General features: G+C 48.7%; 6 protein-coding genes across 6 annotated transcripts; 2 read left to right on the forward strand and 4 right to left on the reverse strand.

The window, feature by feature from the left end:
• Positions 1 to 63: 63 nt before the first annotated feature.
• On the reverse strand, positions 64 to 4,266 carry EDB91DRAFT_814142 (fungal-specific transcription factor domain-containing protein). Its single transcript, XM_041328485.1, has 17 exons — positions 3,909 to 4,266; positions 3,265 to 3,331; positions 2,786 to 3,205; positions 2,691 to 2,721; positions 2,532 to 2,640; positions 2,460 to 2,478; positions 2,328 to 2,406; positions 2,062 to 2,272; positions 1,789 to 2,005; positions 1,635 to 1,736; positions 1,486 to 1,585; positions 1,392 to 1,428; positions 1,242 to 1,338; positions 1,106 to 1,187; positions 1,011 to 1,054; positions 389 to 960; positions 64 to 333 (listed from the first exon to the last, which is right to left on the reverse strand). Exons 1-17 carry the CDS (start codon positions 4,007 to 4,009, stop codon positions 216 to 218), a joined length of 2,406 nt encoding a protein of 801 aa, XP_041172597.1. The 5' UTR covers positions 4,010 to 4,266; the 3' UTR covers positions 64 to 215.
• EDB91DRAFT_814304 (uncharacterized protein) lies at positions 4,176 to 6,940 on the reverse strand. The gene is made up of 2 exons (XM_041328486.1): positions 6,135 to 6,940; positions 4,176 to 4,686 (listed from the first exon to the last, which is right to left on the reverse strand). The coding sequence occupies exons 1-2, from the start codon at positions 6,809 to 6,811 to the stop codon at positions 4,524 to 4,526; spliced, it is 840 nt and encodes a 279-aa protein (XP_041172598.1). The 5' UTR covers positions 6,812 to 6,940; the 3' UTR covers positions 4,176 to 4,523.
• Positions 6,941 to 8,220: 1,280 nt separating this feature from the next.
• EDB91DRAFT_814138 (uncharacterized protein) lies at positions 8,221 to 9,986 on the reverse strand. Its single transcript, XM_041328484.1, has 3 exons — positions 9,616 to 9,986; positions 9,089 to 9,549; positions 8,221 to 8,886 (listed from the first exon to the last, which is right to left on the reverse strand). Exons 1-3 carry the CDS (start codon positions 9,677 to 9,679, stop codon positions 8,308 to 8,310), a joined length of 1,104 nt encoding a protein of 367 aa, XP_041172599.1. The 5' UTR covers positions 9,680 to 9,986; the 3' UTR covers positions 8,221 to 8,307.
• Positions 9,987 to 10,965: 979 nt separating this feature from the next.
• EDB91DRAFT_814350 (uncharacterized protein) lies at positions 10,966 to 12,025 on the forward strand. Its single transcript, XM_041328488.1, has 4 exons — positions 10,966 to 11,010; positions 11,070 to 11,224; positions 11,294 to 11,861; positions 11,921 to 12,025. Exons 2-3 carry the CDS (start codon positions 11,197 to 11,199, stop codon positions 11,713 to 11,715), a joined length of 450 nt encoding a protein of 149 aa, XP_041172600.1. The 5' UTR covers positions 10,966 to 11,010; positions 11,070 to 11,196; the 3' UTR covers positions 11,716 to 11,861; positions 11,921 to 12,025.
• Positions 12,026 to 13,011: 986 nt separating this feature from the next.
• EDB91DRAFT_1159769 (uncharacterized protein) lies at positions 13,012 to 13,395 on the reverse strand. Its single transcript, XM_041319756.1, has one exon. It carries the CDS (start codon positions 13,356 to 13,358, stop codon positions 13,137 to 13,139), a length of 222 nt encoding a protein of 73 aa, XP_041172601.1. The 5' UTR covers positions 13,359 to 13,395; the 3' UTR covers positions 13,012 to 13,136.
• Positions 13,396 to 13,909: 514 nt separating this feature from the next.
• Positions 13,910 to 14,384, forward strand: EDB91DRAFT_1060009 (uncharacterized protein; the record flags this gene model as incomplete). Its single annotated transcript, XM_041314303.1, has 3 exons — positions 13,910 to 13,961; positions 14,016 to 14,200; positions 14,256 to 14,384. Coding segments are annotated over 3 exons (366 nt in total), but the record flags the coding sequence as incomplete, so codon positions are not given.
• Between the last annotated feature and the right edge of the window lie 4,037 nt (positions 14,385 to 18,421).

Consider the following 18,421-nt stretch of genomic DNA (forward strand, 5'->3'; position numbering starts at 1 on the left):
TCCTGAGCAAAGCTAGCCAATCGAGTCAAGATATTTAAGATCGTCTATACTTAGGTGCGTAGGATTCTGGGACGGAAAACTTGACTAGATCTACAGTGTATAGTGGCGAGGGCAAGATGAGGAATGCAGTAGCGCTGAATGGAAGCAAAGAACACCCAAAAAGAAAATTTCCAAGCCTTGATAGCGTTATATCACCAATGTTCTACGGGCGAAAGCTACATCGCTAGCTGTGGTTCTGCTGTATACCCTCCAAAGCCTGTGTGGATACCTGGGATTCCGTGATTGTAAACTTCTGTGACACCATTCAGGTGTGGTCCCTCCGGCCAGGAGAACCTTTAAAATTGAAACGATTGGTCAAGTTGCAGAAAAGCGCAGACATAAAACACACCCTGGCATCATCATGTTGCTCCACCAGGCATCGTTCAGTGCATGCATTGCTGCCAGTGTCCCGCTCTCCGATAGGACATCTGCCATCCCAACATCCACATCGCTATCTAAAGCTCCGTTAGTCTGCCGAGTGTGAGAGTAAGCGGCTTCGGAATGCATCATGGGAGTCGTGGAAGGAGAAGTGGTGGCCTGCGATGAAGAGCTCGAAGCGTCTCGGTTGAGAGTCATCTGCATGGAATCATTGTCGCGTCCTTGTTGTGGCATGCCTGGCCCTGGTACGCCAGAGTATCCCGAACCTGAAGATGATAGCGAAGGATGCGAAGTGAAGGTGGGAGGCTGAGGCTGGCGAGAAATTTGGCTTTGGGGTGGAATGTGTTGAAGGCGCCCACCAACAGCACCTCCACCTTTCCTATGTCTCGTAAGAAGACTGGCGAGGAATCGGGCATACAGACGTGGCGTATGACGTTCGTCGATGGCAACATCTTGAAGCGTCGTGATTAGGCGGCCGATGAGTTCAAAGATCTCATCCTCCATCTGACGGGTCAACAGTTGAGCAAACTCAGGACGCAGAAGCTAAGTGACGAGGTAAGAACAGGGCTACATTGAGTATATGAATTATTCACCTTGAGCATGAATGCAGAAGCGAAAGATGCAAAAACAAAGTGACCTTGGAATATCATGAGACCAAGGGCGTCGCTCGTGTAGAATGGTGTCTTACCGTCAGGGGCCGAGCGCATAAGACCACTGGGTGCCAGCACTTCGATCATTTGCTTGATGACCACCTTTGCAGAGTCAAAGCACTGTACGAGATTCCAGTAAGATGGAATAGGAGGTGAGGCCTGAAGAGTACGAACCTTATCAAGAAAGACGTTGTCACTCGCCTCCATGCCTCGTTGGAAGGCATGTTGGAACCCGAAAGAATACATGACAAGACGTGAATAGCTAACCAAGCTATAGAGGCACATCAGCTGGTCGCACGCAAAGGACTGAAACACAAATCGCACAAGGGGAGCAGAGTGCAGCGGAATAAACTTCCGGGATCTAAGGCACCAGGAATGAGCACGTGTTTAACCATGTCTTCTGGAATGAAAATCGTACCTCCAGGGTCAGATTCCTCATTAAAGCGCCTGGTCCATTCCTCAAAATAGTTTGTAAGATGACGATCGTGTTCTAACGTAACCTGAAGGAAGTTGATACCCTGCGAGGCGCTTTAGTTGCAAAAGTAGACGCCGATGAAGCGCTCAAACCTTGTTCAAACCGCTTGGCGAGTTGGGGTCTGAGAAGATATCATCGTGGAACCGGCCCACGATGCGAAGAAGTGTCGAATAAGCACAGAGGTGGATATCAAACTTCAGTGCAACTTATCAGCACCCCGAAACGAGATGATATATTGGAACGTACCTTGTCTCTGAAACGAGATTCTTTGTACCAGTCCGCAGAGTGACGAGTGATATAGTCCTCCTTGATCGTCGAGGGCTTGCCAAACTGCGTGGCAGTTGATCTGTCGATATTAAAACATATCATCCACACGCGAGTGCGATTCAACATCTCCCGCTCCTGGCGCTCCGTCTGCGGCCTTGTCGTAGAGACCTGATGCAAATTCAAGTCTGTCGCGATCCTGAAGCAATAGTGGTAAGCTCCAGATGCAGAAGTAGAAAGGCGCGTATTGCATACCGCGCAGCAAGTCCTGTGTATAACCAGCTCCTGTCTTCCTCCCATCTGCGAGCCGGGACAGCATAGATGCTCATGAGAATATAAGCCTGACATAACTCGACAGATTTCCAGCCGTCGATGAGCGCGTTAGCCGCGGAGTGTTTTGCGAAGTGCATAGCAACAGGATAGATCTCAGACTTCTCCTTGTAATAACGAGACGAAATAGCGCAGACTAGGCGTCTCAAGTCAGGGATTTATCCGAGGATGTCGAGAGAATAGTTACGTACTAACGGTGAATAGGAAGGGACACCTTTGGAAGATGGATTGAGATGTATGCAGTGTAGGATCAAGGAGACCAATGAATGGCTGAAAAACGGATAAGTCGCAGCTTCTTCCTAGCTTGGGTAGTCTAGACTCACATTGATTTGCTTCCAGTATCTGCGGACATGCGTCAGCTGAAGGAAATTAAAGAATTGTATATGTGGACTTACATATCGAACAGCCGTTCAACGTCAGCGTTGTTGACGAGTCCGTGGAGAACTATCTCCGGTGTGTGCTGTTCCACCAGGGTTTTGCGAATATTCAAATTCGAGGCAGGACCTACTAAATCATGAGAAACACAGGTATCATTATTCCGCAATGCATATTACCGGGCAAGAAATATTCCTTATTAGCCACACCCTGCAAGTAATTACCGTCATAAGCATCCAGGGGCTAGACGGTATGAAAAACAGCCATTACTTACCACATTGTCATCATCGTCTTCAGGTTTCGCGTTACTTCCACCAGCGCCAGTGTTTCCACCTTGGCGACCTCTACCTTTGCCCTTGTCTTTATCCTTGTCTAGAGACAAGTTTGCGAGCAGCCCAATAGGCACAGCAGCATCAGGAAGACTATCCCTGACTTTCTCAACGTCCTCTTCTTCGACGGGACCCTCGTCGGCTTCAGGGTCATCATCCTCAGAATCATCCACGACAACTGCAGAAGGATTGCGCAGATTACGAAGGAAGTTGGCATCAGTGGGCGGGCCCATTCCTGGTTGCCTGATGCTGGCCTGCAGACGATCAAGCCAGTCAACAACGTTCATGTTGTCACTGTCAGATGGCGATGTCGCTGCTTTGTAGGATGCAACCGAAAGCGGCGTCGCCAAATAAGGGTTATGCAACTGCTCAGCAAAAGACGTCAGTGGACGAATGTCCTGAAGTATCATGGCGAGTGGCCCACCTGCTTGAGCAGAGACTCTATGATCTGATCTTTGTGACGGATCTGAGCCAAGAGATACTCCCGTTTGCTAACACGGGGAGGATTATATGAGTAATGCGACATCGTGGACGACATAGTAGCAGAAGATGAAGCAGACGAAGACGAAGTAGAAGAGTCAATAGATGAAGACCGCGAACGGGGCATGTGAATAACAGTCAACGAACACAACAGTGGGGATGAGAATTGGCACCAAAAGCAACGAGCTTTAAGTAGCACCAGGACAAATGCGATGATCTACAAACCCAACGCAAGACTAGTACGACATGCACTTGCTTGCTCCGAAGTATGAATGACGAATGAAGCATAGCGGAAACGGAAGGCGTGAAAGAAGGAACGGAGAAAATGACCGAGTGAATGAAGAAGATTGAATTGAATTGAATTGAATGATGAGTCTCGAGGCCGGCCCAGGTCTGAAAATACGCTTGGGTTCACGGCTCTCGTATCCCATTTGACTTAGCGGGAAGGCCAGCCAATGCCGAGACAAGGGCACAAAAAAAAATCGGTGTATATACATCCCCCGGTTCCAAAAAAAGGAAAGTTACGACATCCGAAATGAAGGATGATGATCGTCGCATTGAAGTCAGAAGCACGAATCAGGGACTTACTTTGGTGCTGTCCTAGGTTTACGACCCTCTACGATGCATGGATGCCCTCCGGTTGCACAACGCTTGCAAGTGCTGGCCCCATCCGGAAAGTCGCATTTCATCTGTGGTGTCGACCGGAAACGAATAAAACAGCAAACCGATGTTGTAGAGATCGAACAGGTATGTGCCAATCATCGAAATGAAGTCAGTCGTAATCAGAGGAATACCAAACGAGGAGTGCAGCCCATTTTAGATGGAAAGAGTCAAATTCCGAGAATTAAAGGGTCCAGGAGCCGGTATTACGGCGCACGGGGGTGCGGGGTACATATGTTCGCACATTTGAGTCGTGCCGAGTGGAACGATATCGGCGGAACCGAATAGCAAAATAGGAGATGAACATAATAGATGATATGGATGGAAGACCACAGGTGTGAATGATGTACGAGCCAACACCGGAGGTTAAGAGATGTCAGTTGCAGTAGCAATGAAGACGCCGTGCAAAGCCCACAAAGGAAGCGTCAGTCCAAAAGGGGGTAGAGAGTAAAGGCACGAGTTTCCGTCGAGGCAGATGTCAACGTTGAGGGATGTTCGGAGCAAAAGGGCACCGGAGACAGCATGAGATCATGACCAAATGCATCATGTCGTAGATTGCAATGTTATCAATTCATCAGTGAATAGGAGAAGAAAACGAGGATTTGGTAAGCATTCAGATCGTAGCATCACAGTATATGGGAAGGAAGTGCAGGGAAGAGGAAGATAACGTACCTTCAGACGTTTGCAATGTGTACATGCCCCCGTTCTGTTGTGGCGTTCGTGAGAGCGCGAAGTCGGGGAAACGATGGAAGGAGGTAAAAATACGTAGTGGTTGGCGGGACAAGTATCGCCGAGCCGAAAGATGACAACACGCGACAAACCAGTGCCGGACGAAAAACAGGTTCGTGAGGCAAGGAAAGACATCATCATGATCGGCACGTGTATTTTCACGAGGCAATCATCCCAGGAGAGTTCAAGTCCAAAGACACCATATAGAGATGCGAAAAAGCAAGGCGACGAATGCGTGTAGAACGTGCGTGGACAGGGTCGCAGGAGAAATTGAGAGGTTGTCAGACCGGTAGAATCATAAAGGTGAGAGGCGGGGCACGGAACCAGAGCAAGTTGAGCCAAGGCATCGAGTCGGCAGTGAAAGAAGGCGCGGCAAGGACGAGTCGGCGGCCAAGTTTAGCGTCGGTGACAGATGTAGCCGGAGCGGAAAGATTGAAAAGGTAGCCGGAGTCGGGAAGTCGGTACAGGAGCAATGCCCGAATAGCCGGTTTAGGTTGCAGGCGTCAATTGAACAAGGTTGTATCAAAGTTTTAGCAGTAAGATATCCGCGGTGGTAAGAAATCGAAGGGCCATGCCATACGTTGCACAAGGGAGATAAAAACGTAGCAAAGGGTTGGAATGTGGAAGGAAAATTTACCACCACAGGCAGAAAAAACGCAGCAAAGGGTCGGAATGAATCCGCCGAAAAGGTAGGAACATCAACAAAAAAGAATGAAAGTGAAAGCCAACGCACGTCCGGTAAGCGCGCATCCAAGACCGACATGAAAAAAATGAGAGATAGCATCACATCATCATGAACCGACGATTTTCGAGTAAGCGGAAAGTACCGGGATAAGCAAACGCAGATGAAAGATGCCAAGGTCCATGGAGAATGATCACAAGTAATTGAACCCAAGTTTGACAAGTGACCGACGTCAGCGGAGATTGTGTGTGAAGAAAACGAAACCAGACCAGAACCAGCACCAGGATCACGATATAAGGACGTAGAGCAGCGCAAGACAGGAAGCAAGGTTGCATCCAGCATACAATATCATGCGTGCATCAAGGTTGTTTGGGTAGGTTCGTCCGCAGCAACACCGTTGAAGAGTCACCAGAAACATGGAAACGGATCCAATGTAGGCCACACCCAGCGATCGAGTTGGTTAGTTAGTATCGGAGCCAATAATCGACACAACCCAGGAGCAATCGCCAGAGCCAGCAGTATCGAGCATGCAGCACAAGATCAAACCAGGGACCATTGCGCCGACACAAACAAATCCAGTTAGCACACCAAACCAAACCATTTGCAGAAACACGACCCCGGATAATACACGACACGTGAAAGACGCGTCCACAAAACCAGGTAAAGAAATAAACATAAAAGGAATAGAAACACAGCCCGATCAGCACACTATTCCCAACTCGTCAAACTACGAGTTCACTCACTTGCGTTGACCCGGCATCCCTGTAGCCGCGCCTTGCGCAGGTGCAGATGGGCCACCCCATTCTACTATATCATCATCATCACTATCATCGTCACTGTCTCCGCCCCCACCCCCGCCTTGAGATGTCGATGGCCTTGCTCGCTTCGGAGCGCGTCTTCGGTTTGGCGCAGGGCGAGGGGCGGGCGGCTTTGGTAGGACTGGAGGGCGTGCAGGACCTGCCTGAGCCGTCGTCATCGTCGTTGTCTGTGAGGCAATTGGCATGATACGGCGCTGGGGCATCGGCACACGTTGCTGTTGTGGCGTTGCTGCGATTGGTGGCGATCCAGGGGTAACAGTTGACATCGACGAACTGGCAGTATGTCCCATTGGCTGTGTAGTCATATGCACATTAGTACCCGGGTTCGCAGACGATGCTGGGAGTCCCGCAGACGAATCCTCGAATGAGGACGACGTAGGGCGGCTCGCGTACGACGCTGGGGAGACGGAATCGTGTGGGCGCGGGAGTCCGAGCATGGGACCTATTTGGGTGAGGGGCAGAGTCAGAACTTGTGTGAAAGGGAGAAGAAGCGATTGGAGAGGAGTATCAACATGCTGCGCTACGGAACCGCGCGATAGGTGGTAGTAAAGGGATATGACAGCAAGGAAATGTGACAACAGGAAAGTACAAAGTGGTACCATGAATTAATTATGCTGGGGCGCTAGGTTGGGTCCAAATCACAGACCGGTCATGATGTAATCAGTTAGCGCCGTCAGCGCGGCCTCATACAGGACGCATGTGTCATGATGGCCCGCATCGGATCCATTGTCACATGTAAATTCGAAGGTATTGCGAGTGCTGGGCCAAGAATCCAAAAGAAGCTCATCATGTAATATACCATGATGAAACTCTAAACATTAACCCCGCAATTGAGAGAACGTGACCTCCGCAGTGTCCCATCAATCGCCTGAGCAGCATGTGGCCAATAGACTTGACGTCAGCGCGGCTATGTAACGCGTAGAACGATGACCCGCACCACGGCCCACGCCGCACGCCAATTCGAAGGTAATACGAGTGCCAGGGCTCAGTGCATCCAAAAGGAGCTCGCAATGCCTCATCATGTAATATACCATGATGAAGCCCCAAACGTTGAACATTGACCCCGCACCAAAACGAAATCGGGAACGTGTCCTCCGTTCCTCATTATGAAGTTAAACGTTCATCTCGTGACATAGATGTGTCAAGAGCTCCGTCTACAATCAACCACTTGAACAGCGCGCGGCCAATAAACATGACATCACGTGTTCGGGCACACGCAATCCGCACGCTCATAACTCCACGCGTGCTTCGCGGAGCGATTAAGCAAAAGACAATCCAAGCTCGAAGAAAACGCTCGCCATCGAGAATCGAGAAACGCAAGACCCAAGCCGAATAACGAAACCCCAATCCAAACACCAAAAACCCCACCCAACAAACCGACAACAAAAAGAACAACAACGAATAGACGAATAGACGAAAAAACCAACAACAGAAAAACGACTCACCCCCATCACTAGAAGGCGTAAGCGAATTCGCAGGCGGCGTATGAGGTCCAAAAGTCGTAAAGGGTGAATGAGGAGACATTGAGTGCGCATGGGGCGCCGGCACTGGTATGGGCACAGGTACGGGCTGTCAATCGGTTTGGGATAAGTTGGTGCGTGGTAGAGGGAAGAAGTTTTGGGCGTGATGGAAATGAAGTTGGAGCGGGAAAGAAGATTGGGTTTGAAGTGGTGATCGTAAGTTTGGAGCGTGATGGAAAAGAAAGTTTAGAGCGGTGATCGCAAGTCGACGGAGTATGAGAAGAGAACGTGTCGGATTGTTCCGTTTCGTATTGCATTGGAATCAAAAACGGGAGGCAGGTATGATGAGGGGATCGGGATTCGGCGAGTAGCGGGCATGATGAGGAGAACGTGAAATGTTTCGTCATCAGATCAAAGATGAGAAGAAGGCACGAAACATAGGGGAAGGGAAAACATTTGATCATTAGCGCGATTCGAGACAAGATGAGAATAAGGAAAAGTAGATAACGGGCGCATATATTCACATCCACGTACGCCGTCCAACCCCATCGAGGTACCCCAAAACAAACCCCGAAAAAAGATTAAAAAGGTAGCAAGAAAACTCACAAGACTAGGCAAACTCTGACTCCCCTGAGGATTTATCGCATAATAAATGCCTTGTACGTCGCTCGCCATATAATACGAGTCTGAGGATGAGTAATGCTGAGACTGCTGAGGTGCATTCGTTGCTTGTGCGTGAGGATAAACTTGAACTTGGACGTGAGATTGAGTATGCGCTTGGACATGAGGATGAGCTTGAGGATGAGGTTGGGTATGCGTCTGGACATGAGGATGAGCTTGAGGATGAGGTTGGGTATGCGTCTGGACATGAGAATGATGCTGCGAATGCGCGTGCGTATGTGCTTGTGATGGGACAACCGGCTGCACATGCGCAAACTGACTCTGAGCCCTCGTCTGCGAAGGCGGGAACGGGGTTTGCTGGATCTGAAACTGTGTCTGAGTTGGAGGTGGAGGGGTCGTGTAGTGTCCCCTGAGCAGGTGTACTGCTGATGCTGTTCGGCCTGCACTGGTGGGAATTGGCCTTGAGCGATTAATTGGCTTGTACGCTGTGCGGCGAGGGCTTGGCCTGTCGGTTGAGCTGGTTGGGGTTGAGGAGGGGAAGGAGGGTGGGGTGGTACGGGGGCTTGAACCGGAGGGAGGGTAGGGTATTGGAGTTGCTGGAAGAAGTACATCGGTTAGAGTAGGAACAAGAAAGGAGGATTGAAAAGGGAGGAAATATGGCATGGATAAAGTCAAGATATAGATAAGGAGAAGAATGAAAGTAAACGGAAAAGGTAAAGGATACACCTCGAGCTAATGGTCAGAGTCTCAAGAGGTTCGAAATAGCAAATCACGTGAAAAGGAGAATCGAAAGCTCACCTGACTTTGCGCGCCGCCTTGCCTATAGTACGCAGAAGCTCTAGCACCACCACGTGCCGACCGCCGTGAAGCGGGAATAGTGGGGCGCCGCTGCTGTTGCTGTTGTTGCTGAACTTGCCCCTGTGTCTGAGGCTGAACAAAAGAATACTGGGTCGAGGTAGGGCCTTCGAAAGCATAGGGTTGCTGGTAGGACTGTTCTTGTCTGGGATAGTATTCGCCGCCTGGAATGCCTGGACCTGTGAATTGTGCATTCCAAACGTTCATAGGTTGCTGGGTTGGAAATCCCGAGGCTTGAGCAGGGTCATAAAAGGAAGAGCTGGGGACGATCATCTGCTGTGAGGGTGGAAACCACTGGTGGTTGTCTGTAGTTGCGGGTGTTGGTTGGTGAAAAGAAGCAGAAGAAGAAGAAAGGGGATGTGCTTGTGTGCGGGGTTGGGTATCTTGTACTAGTTGTTCGCTCGCTAGGGGATGACGTGAAGTAAGCAGAGAAGGTAAGGTGTTAGTAAGTGAAAGATAGATTAACTTACAACCGGAGGAAGTGAGTGCGGATTGACTTTGATCGCCATCAGTTGGTGTCCGGCGGTTTACCATCCCGACTTTTGATTTAGCCAAGTGTTGTATACCCCAAGTCTACCCCAATTATCGTATAAGTCGTATCGCCAGGTTAGATGTTATGAATACAATCTAGAGTAAATCCAGTAGTTGTCCTTGAAGGTAGCTTCTTCCTGCAGCGTGCGTTTCTTCTAACCAAGTTCGCCGGATTGCGAATCTCCGAGTTCTTGAAGGACTCGTATAATGAAGAACGTTCAGCAAACGAGTTGCAGAACGCGCATTCTAAAGTGATCTTGTTACTTCGAACGAGGAGGAAACGATGTCGACCTTACACATGGCCGCCGCTCCTTATTTAACTAGTCTACTCCCGTAACAGCAAGACGCTCGATAATTAACTGCCGCCAACCGAATACATCCTAATTTGCTCCCGCGGCTCCGGGCTTCCCTCACTAACCGGTCATCCTTCTTCAAATCACTCGGTCTCGGCACCTTCTAAGCTCACAGCCCCCGGTACACAATACTCTCAAATAATCTGTGCAAAACAACGACGTATGTCTTGCACTGCCAAGTAACACTGTACAAATTTCAACAAGTAGAGGTTCTATCTGATCCGTGCTGTGTGCGTCTTCGCTGTCATCCAACATTGACATGATTAAATTTTCGTTCGACCACATGCTTCATGACACCGTGCCTAACGATGATCCTCCTGATAACGTCTTTTTTCAATATCAATCTGAAATAAAATTATCTTATTCCCCGTCCATCCCCGCTCCTGGCGCACCCACCACTTCCGCTTTATATACTCTCTTTCAACCTTTCAGCCCTCACTTCAGCTCCTCCTACCCTCTCTCCTCACGTGATCTCGATCTTCGCAGTTGGTCGCGCTGCATCGTCGGTTCCACGATACGCCGCCTTCAGTCACCGTATTTTCGCGTCTCATGCGGCGAGACGTTGCTCTTATCACCACCTTTTAACAGGGCGCGTCATTCCTCAGCCTCATCCGTGTCTATGGAACGCTTTACCCCCAACATCCTCACCGACCTACACGGGCGACAATTCATTTCCGCGTACTGCGCCTATCTTATCACCACCATAACGTTCGTAGCGGTCATGACACGTATCGTATTTGGGGACGCACATTCGCCAGCATAGCGTCATCGACTCTTCCCTCGCCCGTTACTCCTTATATCACCTGACAATCAACGTTCATCGCTAGTCCTTATTCGCATCCTCTATCCGCCGGATGGCTTGAAATCGTCTCTTAAAGATCAATCGGCCAAAATTAGTATCCACGTCTGTCAGTTCGAACCCCTAATGCCCAAACTAACGAGCCCTTCTCGATATTTTTAGCTGACTCGCTCATTCCCAATGTACGTCTCCTAATGCGCCACCTCCACCTCGCGGCAGAGCACAATGAATCGCATCACAGATCTCCCAGTCCTTCGTGGCGCCGCCGCCGCCTCGATGATCCACAGCCGCCACATCTCTAGATTTAAACTACCCCAGTAGCGCCACAGATCGGAACGCATCCCCGAGCCGTCGGTTAACTTGGGCACATGAACTTATCTCAGTCAGCCAAAAATAGTACGTCGAGCAAACCCCATACCTTCAACTCGTCAACTTTATAAAAATAGCTAACAGCACCCGACCCAGGCCGCAATTCCCGATACCCTCGATCACTCGCTCAGAGTCATGTCTCCTTCGCACCACCTCCACCCCGCGGCCCCATAATGAATCGCACCCCAGATCCCCCAGTCCACATCCTTCGTGGCGTCGCCGCTCGTCCAAGGATCCACAGGCTCAGCTGCCACACCACCTACCCCAGTGGCGCTACAGATTTTGGAACGTGTGTTATTCTGATTCTGATCACCCCAAATATCATGTTAATCTCGATCCAGCATATGTCGGCTGATATGCAGTGGTGTGTACGCCACATGTTCTGTCAAGATCGCGTGCCTACTGAGGTGGTGACGGACCCTGCGTCACTAGAACTTGGCACGGGCGGATCCCCCGTCACGTATACTATGCTGGCTGATATGCAGTGGTACGTATGGCACATGTTTTCGAAGGGATGATCGCGTGCGAAGTCCGGGATGAAATGTGAACCGCGTCATTGGAACTTGGCATAGGGTAAATCCCCCATCGCGTCATAATCTGAAGTTCTGCAGCCGGCACACTGCCAAACTGAAACCACCCTAATTGCGCCACAGATGGATGGAAGGTGAGTGTCATTCTGAATCTGATCACCTCAGATATCATTATTGATCTCGATCCCTACAGGACCAGCGTATATCGGCTGATCTCCAGTGGTGCCTATACCGCATCTTTTGGTTTCGTCGAAGGTATCATCGCGTGGCGCGTTTTGCCTAGTGTACTATCCACATCGCTCGAACTTGGCACGGGTAGATCCCACCGTCAATTGATCTGCAAAGGTGCGTATGCCGCATGTTTTGGTTTCATCAAAGGTATCGTCGCGTGCCGACCTCGATTGATGCTTTTCGTCGATCGAGCTTGGCACGGGTAGATCCCCCCAATAATCGATTATCGAAGCTCTGAAACACTAACCGCATATAACGTATATAGCACACGCTGGGTTCTGGAACGCCCGCGGCTTAAACTCCGAGACGCAGAACTTGATGGGCCGGTCCCAGCCGACGTCTATCTTCGTCAGAAGGCTTACGTGGAGTCGCGAATCATTTTCAAGTGGGATGGAAGAGGTTCTGTTTGGGAGATATTTGGGACGAGGAAGTTATAATGATTTTGCAAGTGCGCGTGTGCCATCGTTCCGAATCTGTGATTGAATCCAGCTGAGAGCTCCGAGGGGATATTCCTTTTTAGAATCCAGATACGGCATAAAGTATCCCCAACCTTTCCTAGGCAGAACTAACTCGATACGTAGTTGAAACTACCCCAGTGGCACATCGGAACGTATGTATCATTCTGAATCCGATCACCTCAGATATTATCACTGATCTCGAGGACATCGAAGCTAGTAGGTCTGTTGGATCCGACTCCTCCCTTATAACTCGAATCGAGTCATGACCTACTCCCACAAGTCACAAGTGCCGTTTCTGGATCTTCGCAATTCGACAGTGAATTTCCACCATCTAATGGGGTCGTGATAAACCCCAGTAGCTCAGTACAGACCAAAAATGCATCCATGGGGCCTAGTCTATGACGGAAGGAGTCGTGGTGTCATCGATGGCTTCTATGATCAAGCTCACAACGAGACTACAAAACTCTGTCGTAAGTACTCCAGCCACATGTCATGTATCCCAGTATTTCAGATTTCCTCTATTCCAAGATCCTCCATCGCTCGAGCGGCAGTGAAATTCAGAAGCAAGCACGTTAAACAACTTGGCAAGAAACCACTAGTAAGTAATGCGTCGTGCCATTAACCATATTGCACCGATGCGAAAGCAGGAACACTGACTGACTGTAGTTCACCGTCGCGACATGCCACTCACGACGGATACGCACATACCCAGACGAGCTCCTACCACGCCGATGAGTCATATGGGTTAAATCCAAAACGCAAACTACTTATACACACTTCATTATGTTCTGGCATTCCCGCCACGCATACATGCTTAGGGCAGCAGTTGAGATACGTGCAATAGTCGGGACATTTATCATCTTCACTGCGGATGTCAAAGGGCATGGCTGCTATTGACACCGTCAAAGCAGCAATGACGGCGAGCATGAAGGAGCAATGCATTGTTTGTAAGGATGTGATGTGGGATCAGATAAATCTGAAGGGAATAGTAGGAGGACGGATTGCTTTTATGTGCTAATTCCTGAATATTCAGATTGTTCTGGCAGAACTTCACGGCGATGTAGGAAGAACTTATCTTACGGTAAACATAATTGATCCTTCCTCGCATGTTCCTGAGATCTTCCTTAGTTCATGAACGGTTATACAGACGGTCCGACTGTGACTTAGTTCTGTCGCTTGAAACACCTTAGGTGATCCCGCGTCACTGGAACTTTGCACGGCCAATTTCCCCGTCATGCGATGGGATGGTGGTGGTTTCTATTTTTTAACTGCAAGCTTGCAACTGTCTTGGCTTATGAAAAGTCCTTTGGAAATCTATCTTGATTATCATCATCCCAAGCGTGCTGTAGTTCGATAGCACAGGTCAGGTCGTAATCGTGCCCAGGAAGTTATTCGTCTGATGTTCTATCGAAGTGTCTGTCTTTTTTGCGGTCCATAGCATTTCACAAGCGACTAGTGAGGCCGGAAATATCTTCGCTAAAGCAACTGGTTAATGGATCACAACATTCTACGCCTTGACACTTGCAACTGGTTTATCGACTTCGGGTAAGCATGCTTCTGCCTGAGCACAACGTCGGGGCCCAATACTAGTTTGTCCAGGACTTCTGGCATATCGCATCTGGATGGTCGAACGCAATGTCTCTGCAATTCGCGTTACGAAGGGCAGTATGATGCCGATACTGCGCGTGCTCGTGGATGCCGCCGTTTTGTACTCCGTGGCGCTGCTCTCGGCACTAGTGTGTTTCATTGAATGGAACAACGGACAGTATGTTATACTAGACATGGTGATTTTCGTCGTTAACGCCTGTTATCGAACATTACTGAGCTTTGGCTAATTAGATCATGCCGATTATCTCAATTACCTTCTACATGGTGATCATCCGCATTGCAATCAACAAGAAAATTCACAATTACCTCTCGACCCGTGGAGGGATGACTGGTGGGACAGCGGGAGGAATCTCGCGGTAATATGTTATGAAGACTTTGGAAGTGCATGTATCCCAGCTCACGTACAGAGACGATACATCGGCATACGGAATAGTGAATCACGATCGGCCGTCGACCAAGGAACTCGAGTCTGTGGAGGGGGGAGCATGCGCCGTGTAATCGATACTATTTCCCCGCACTTGTTTGTTAGACTCCGAACGATCCGAGATGGTCATCACTGCCCCGTGAAAAAATGGACCATGCTATGCACACTCCGGTAATGTACGCAATTTCAGTAATCAGTATAATATAGGCAATTGAAATGATCAATTCATGTAATGAAATTTATAGGAACCTTCTATGCACAATCCTACAAACTTAGAGCACAGTTCTACCGAATACCGTTATTTCTGCTTTGTTATCTTGTCATTAAAAATATCGAACATAACTGGAGCAAGAAACAAGTTTGTCCACTTTATGTTGCAAACGGATCATCGCAGTCTTTTTGATGCCTAATGTTGAAGTCCGAACAAGCCGTTGAGGAGCCAGGTACGAGCACAGAGTGACGCATGCAGAATGACATCGCAAGGTAGAGTGACATTGGCCGAACCACACATATGTTTTTGGTTTCAGACTTATGTCTTCATCCTATTCTACCCGTATGACAAAGTAACACGTAACATCACCAAATAGTGTTGCCGTCGAACCAAGGTGACCTCGAGGTAACTTCGGTTCGGTTCGAAATTGAGGCAGTTCGACACAACTCGATTCGTTTACGCCTCGTTGTAGATAAGCATCGAATTAGGAACGAACTGCCAAATGAAATGCTAAATCTGGCCTGTGACTTGGTGATTCGTTAGAGTAGTACTCCAGCAGCCTCACATCTCTAGCATTTCCTCAATGTACTCTGCTCCTCCGTTGTCCGTCTTCGAACCTTTTGGTGTAGAACATCATTATACGTATTTTCGTCGGACCGTAGTACTGCTTTAGCGCAGGAGGACAGGCGCCTGCAATGCTGTACAATACAAATGTAGAGCAATCCTCAAGTGTGGTTAGGCGACGGATGTATAGATCATCATATAAATTCGTGCGTCGTACTGTGAGTTTAGTATTATATTCCCAAAACATGAGTTTTCACTAGTGGAACAGTTCTGCAACTTCTGCTATCCCTTCGACATCTCAGCAACAGCATCATCACCCTCACCCAGGCTATACAAGTCTGGCATGGTCCGCCACTCATGCACGTCCACCATTTTACCCTCACACACCATATGGGCTCCCAAACAACACTTCTGCATCTCCGCATCTCCCACATCCATTGCCTGTCGCAAATGCATTGGCAAACATGCATCACTTTGTGCCAGCCCCTTATTCACCAGCTGCAGCAAGCTTTACACTGTCAAATCCATTTGCCGACATCACTCCTACGGCTGTCAATAATATCGCTCCAACTACTACTACTACGAGAAAACGCAAAAACGCGGCTGCGACAGGACCGAAATCCCGCGCGAAGAAACACAAGATCGCACAGCATGCTAAGGCACTCGAAGAGGACCGAAAAGATGCCCTGCGTGAGCTTGAGCGTTATGAGCGTGAACCAGTCACGTTCAATGCGAGCGAGCGCGTGACTGATCTCGTTCACTTCTGGGAGGTGAGCTCGACTTTTCCTTCACATAAGGAAGGCACTAAAGTCAATTTCAGCGCATGAAAAAAGTCTATCCACTACTTTTCTGCGTTGCTATGGATGTCCTGCCAGCTCAGGCATCCTCTGTGCCGTGTGTACGTGTATTTTCATCCAGAAAAGAAACCTGCACACTCAGTCGAAGCAGACTCTCACCACGAGTAATGGAAGCACTCCAGATTCTCAAGTTTTCTTACAGACAGGAGAGATTATGTTTCACTAGTGATTTGATTGCAAAAGAGGATGACTACAAGATTTCGGGGTCTGTGACACGAAGGGCTGCAGAGGAATTGATAGTTACGGGGAAGTTTGATGAGCTTGCTGATCTATTACAAAATGTCGACGACGATATCGTACAATGAAACATAGCCACTTCATATCTACTTCACTTTACAAACAATTCTCATTGGCTGGAGCTTTGAGCCGTATTTGTTACACTTCGGTTCGTTCCACCTCGACCATCGAACCTGGAACGAACTCCCACCTCGTTTCGATTCGGTTCAATTCGCAGCAACACTAGTGGGAATGTCAAAATTGTAAGTGAGAATCGCTAGTTTATTGATCACATTTCAATTCGAATCTTGCATGGGGGAAAAATCCGAAACCGCCACTGTGTTATTTTCATGATATTATTTATGGATGCATGCCTGTCTCGCCGGAGGGGCTGCAGTAATGATGTAGGCTTGTGACCAGCCCGGCGTATACTACCACGGACAAGTCGGAGTCCAGACTGGTTATGAGTCTAATAACGATGGGCATTCGATATAAACGCGAGCGGACTTAGTGAAGTAGGCGCTATCAAGATTCTAGATCAGATGGGATAAAGACCAACTCGATATGCCTCACTCCTTTCCTTATTCTCTCAAAAAGCTCTGCACTCCTTGCCTTCGCATGTTGGACATTACCAGGCCCCAATGGAACAACCTGGGTATATCATCTATGACAGGAGGAGGCGTGGTGTCATCGAGGGTTTCTATGTTCAAGCTTACAACGAGACTACAAAACTGCATCGTAAGTACTTCAGTCATATTCTATGTATTCAAGCGTTTGTGATTCAAAGATCTCCATCGCTCGAGCAACCATGAAATTTGTTCAGAAACAAGCACGTTGATCCATTGAGCAAAAAATCACTAGTAAGTCACGCGTCATGCCATCAACCATCCTGCACCGATGCGAAAGCAGAAATACGACTCACTGCAGTTCACTGTCGCGACATGCCACCACTCAGCTGAGTATATGGCATTCCCAGGCAGACTACCACGCCGGTGAGTCATATGGTCAAATCCAGGACGCAAATCACTTATACTCACTGAAGTACCCAAGTATAGCGATATGCATATCTGACCAGGGCAGCACTCATTATGATTCTCGAAGCAAAAGAAGGGACAATCTTGACCGAGGCTGTTACTGATGGGACTGGCAGATATTGACGCTGTCAAAGCAGCAACAAAGGTGAGGACGAAGGAGAAATGCATTAACGGTTTATGAGGGTGTGATATGGGATGGAATAAATCTGAAGGGGACGGTAGCAAGACGGCTTGCTTTTATGTGCTGAATATTGTGCTGGCAGAACTCCATGGCGAATTGGTGATGTAGTTTACGGAAAATATACGGTCCGACCATACCTTAGTTCTTCAAGCTCTTGATGTGGCAACCTCAACTAAATCCTTTTAGGCTAATCCGTTCCAGTGAATTGTCCGGACAATCAACTGGAACGGATTCTCTTAATTCGCATTTTTGAGTGACTAGTAGTCATTCAGTGATCGACGTACCACCCGAATCTCAAGTTGTGCATGTGCAGCGTGACAATGCCATAGTGAAGGAGCTTTGGAGATTTAGGCAGAATCCCCAGGTTTCGGTGCGAGAAGGGGGCCGTTCGTTGTTTTTGTCGAAGAATGCTCTATAATGAGCCCAAATTCATGCATGTCAAGTCCTTGCTGGAGACTACTTGCGAAGCCCGTAGCTTTCAAGCAATTTCTTGCCTAGATTTCACTGTGGGCTTAATTTCATAGATCCTAGGCTAGTGCTGGGGGACACTCGAAAAGAATTTATCACGAACTTCCCGCATCATCAAAAGAAATCGATCTTGATGGCTTTGGATTCCATCCCACTCGTAGTCATTAACCAGTGAATCGTGAATCTTGCATCCGCCGAGTCATGTTCGTTGTTGACAACATACCATATGATGGGGTCTCCAGATTCTCCACCCGTTCACTGAGATTTATTGATGCTTACAGAAAATGTCTCAATGGCAGGCAGGCAGGTAGCGCCGTCGAAGAAATACCGCGGACATAGAGTTTTGCCTGAAACGATAATGAGGTTTGGTGGAGGTCACCGGGTTTGGTTGCCCAAACAAATGGTTTGCGTGCAGGTTCCACTCAAGACAGCTCCAAGACAC

The sequence above is a fragment of the Suillus paluster genome, assembly GCF_016628075.1.
Source record: "Suillus paluster strain FC165 chromosome Unknown EDB91scaffold_78, whole genome shotgun sequence".
NCBI lineage: Eukaryota > Fungi > Basidiomycota > Agaricomycetes > Boletales > Suillaceae > Suillus > Suillus paluster.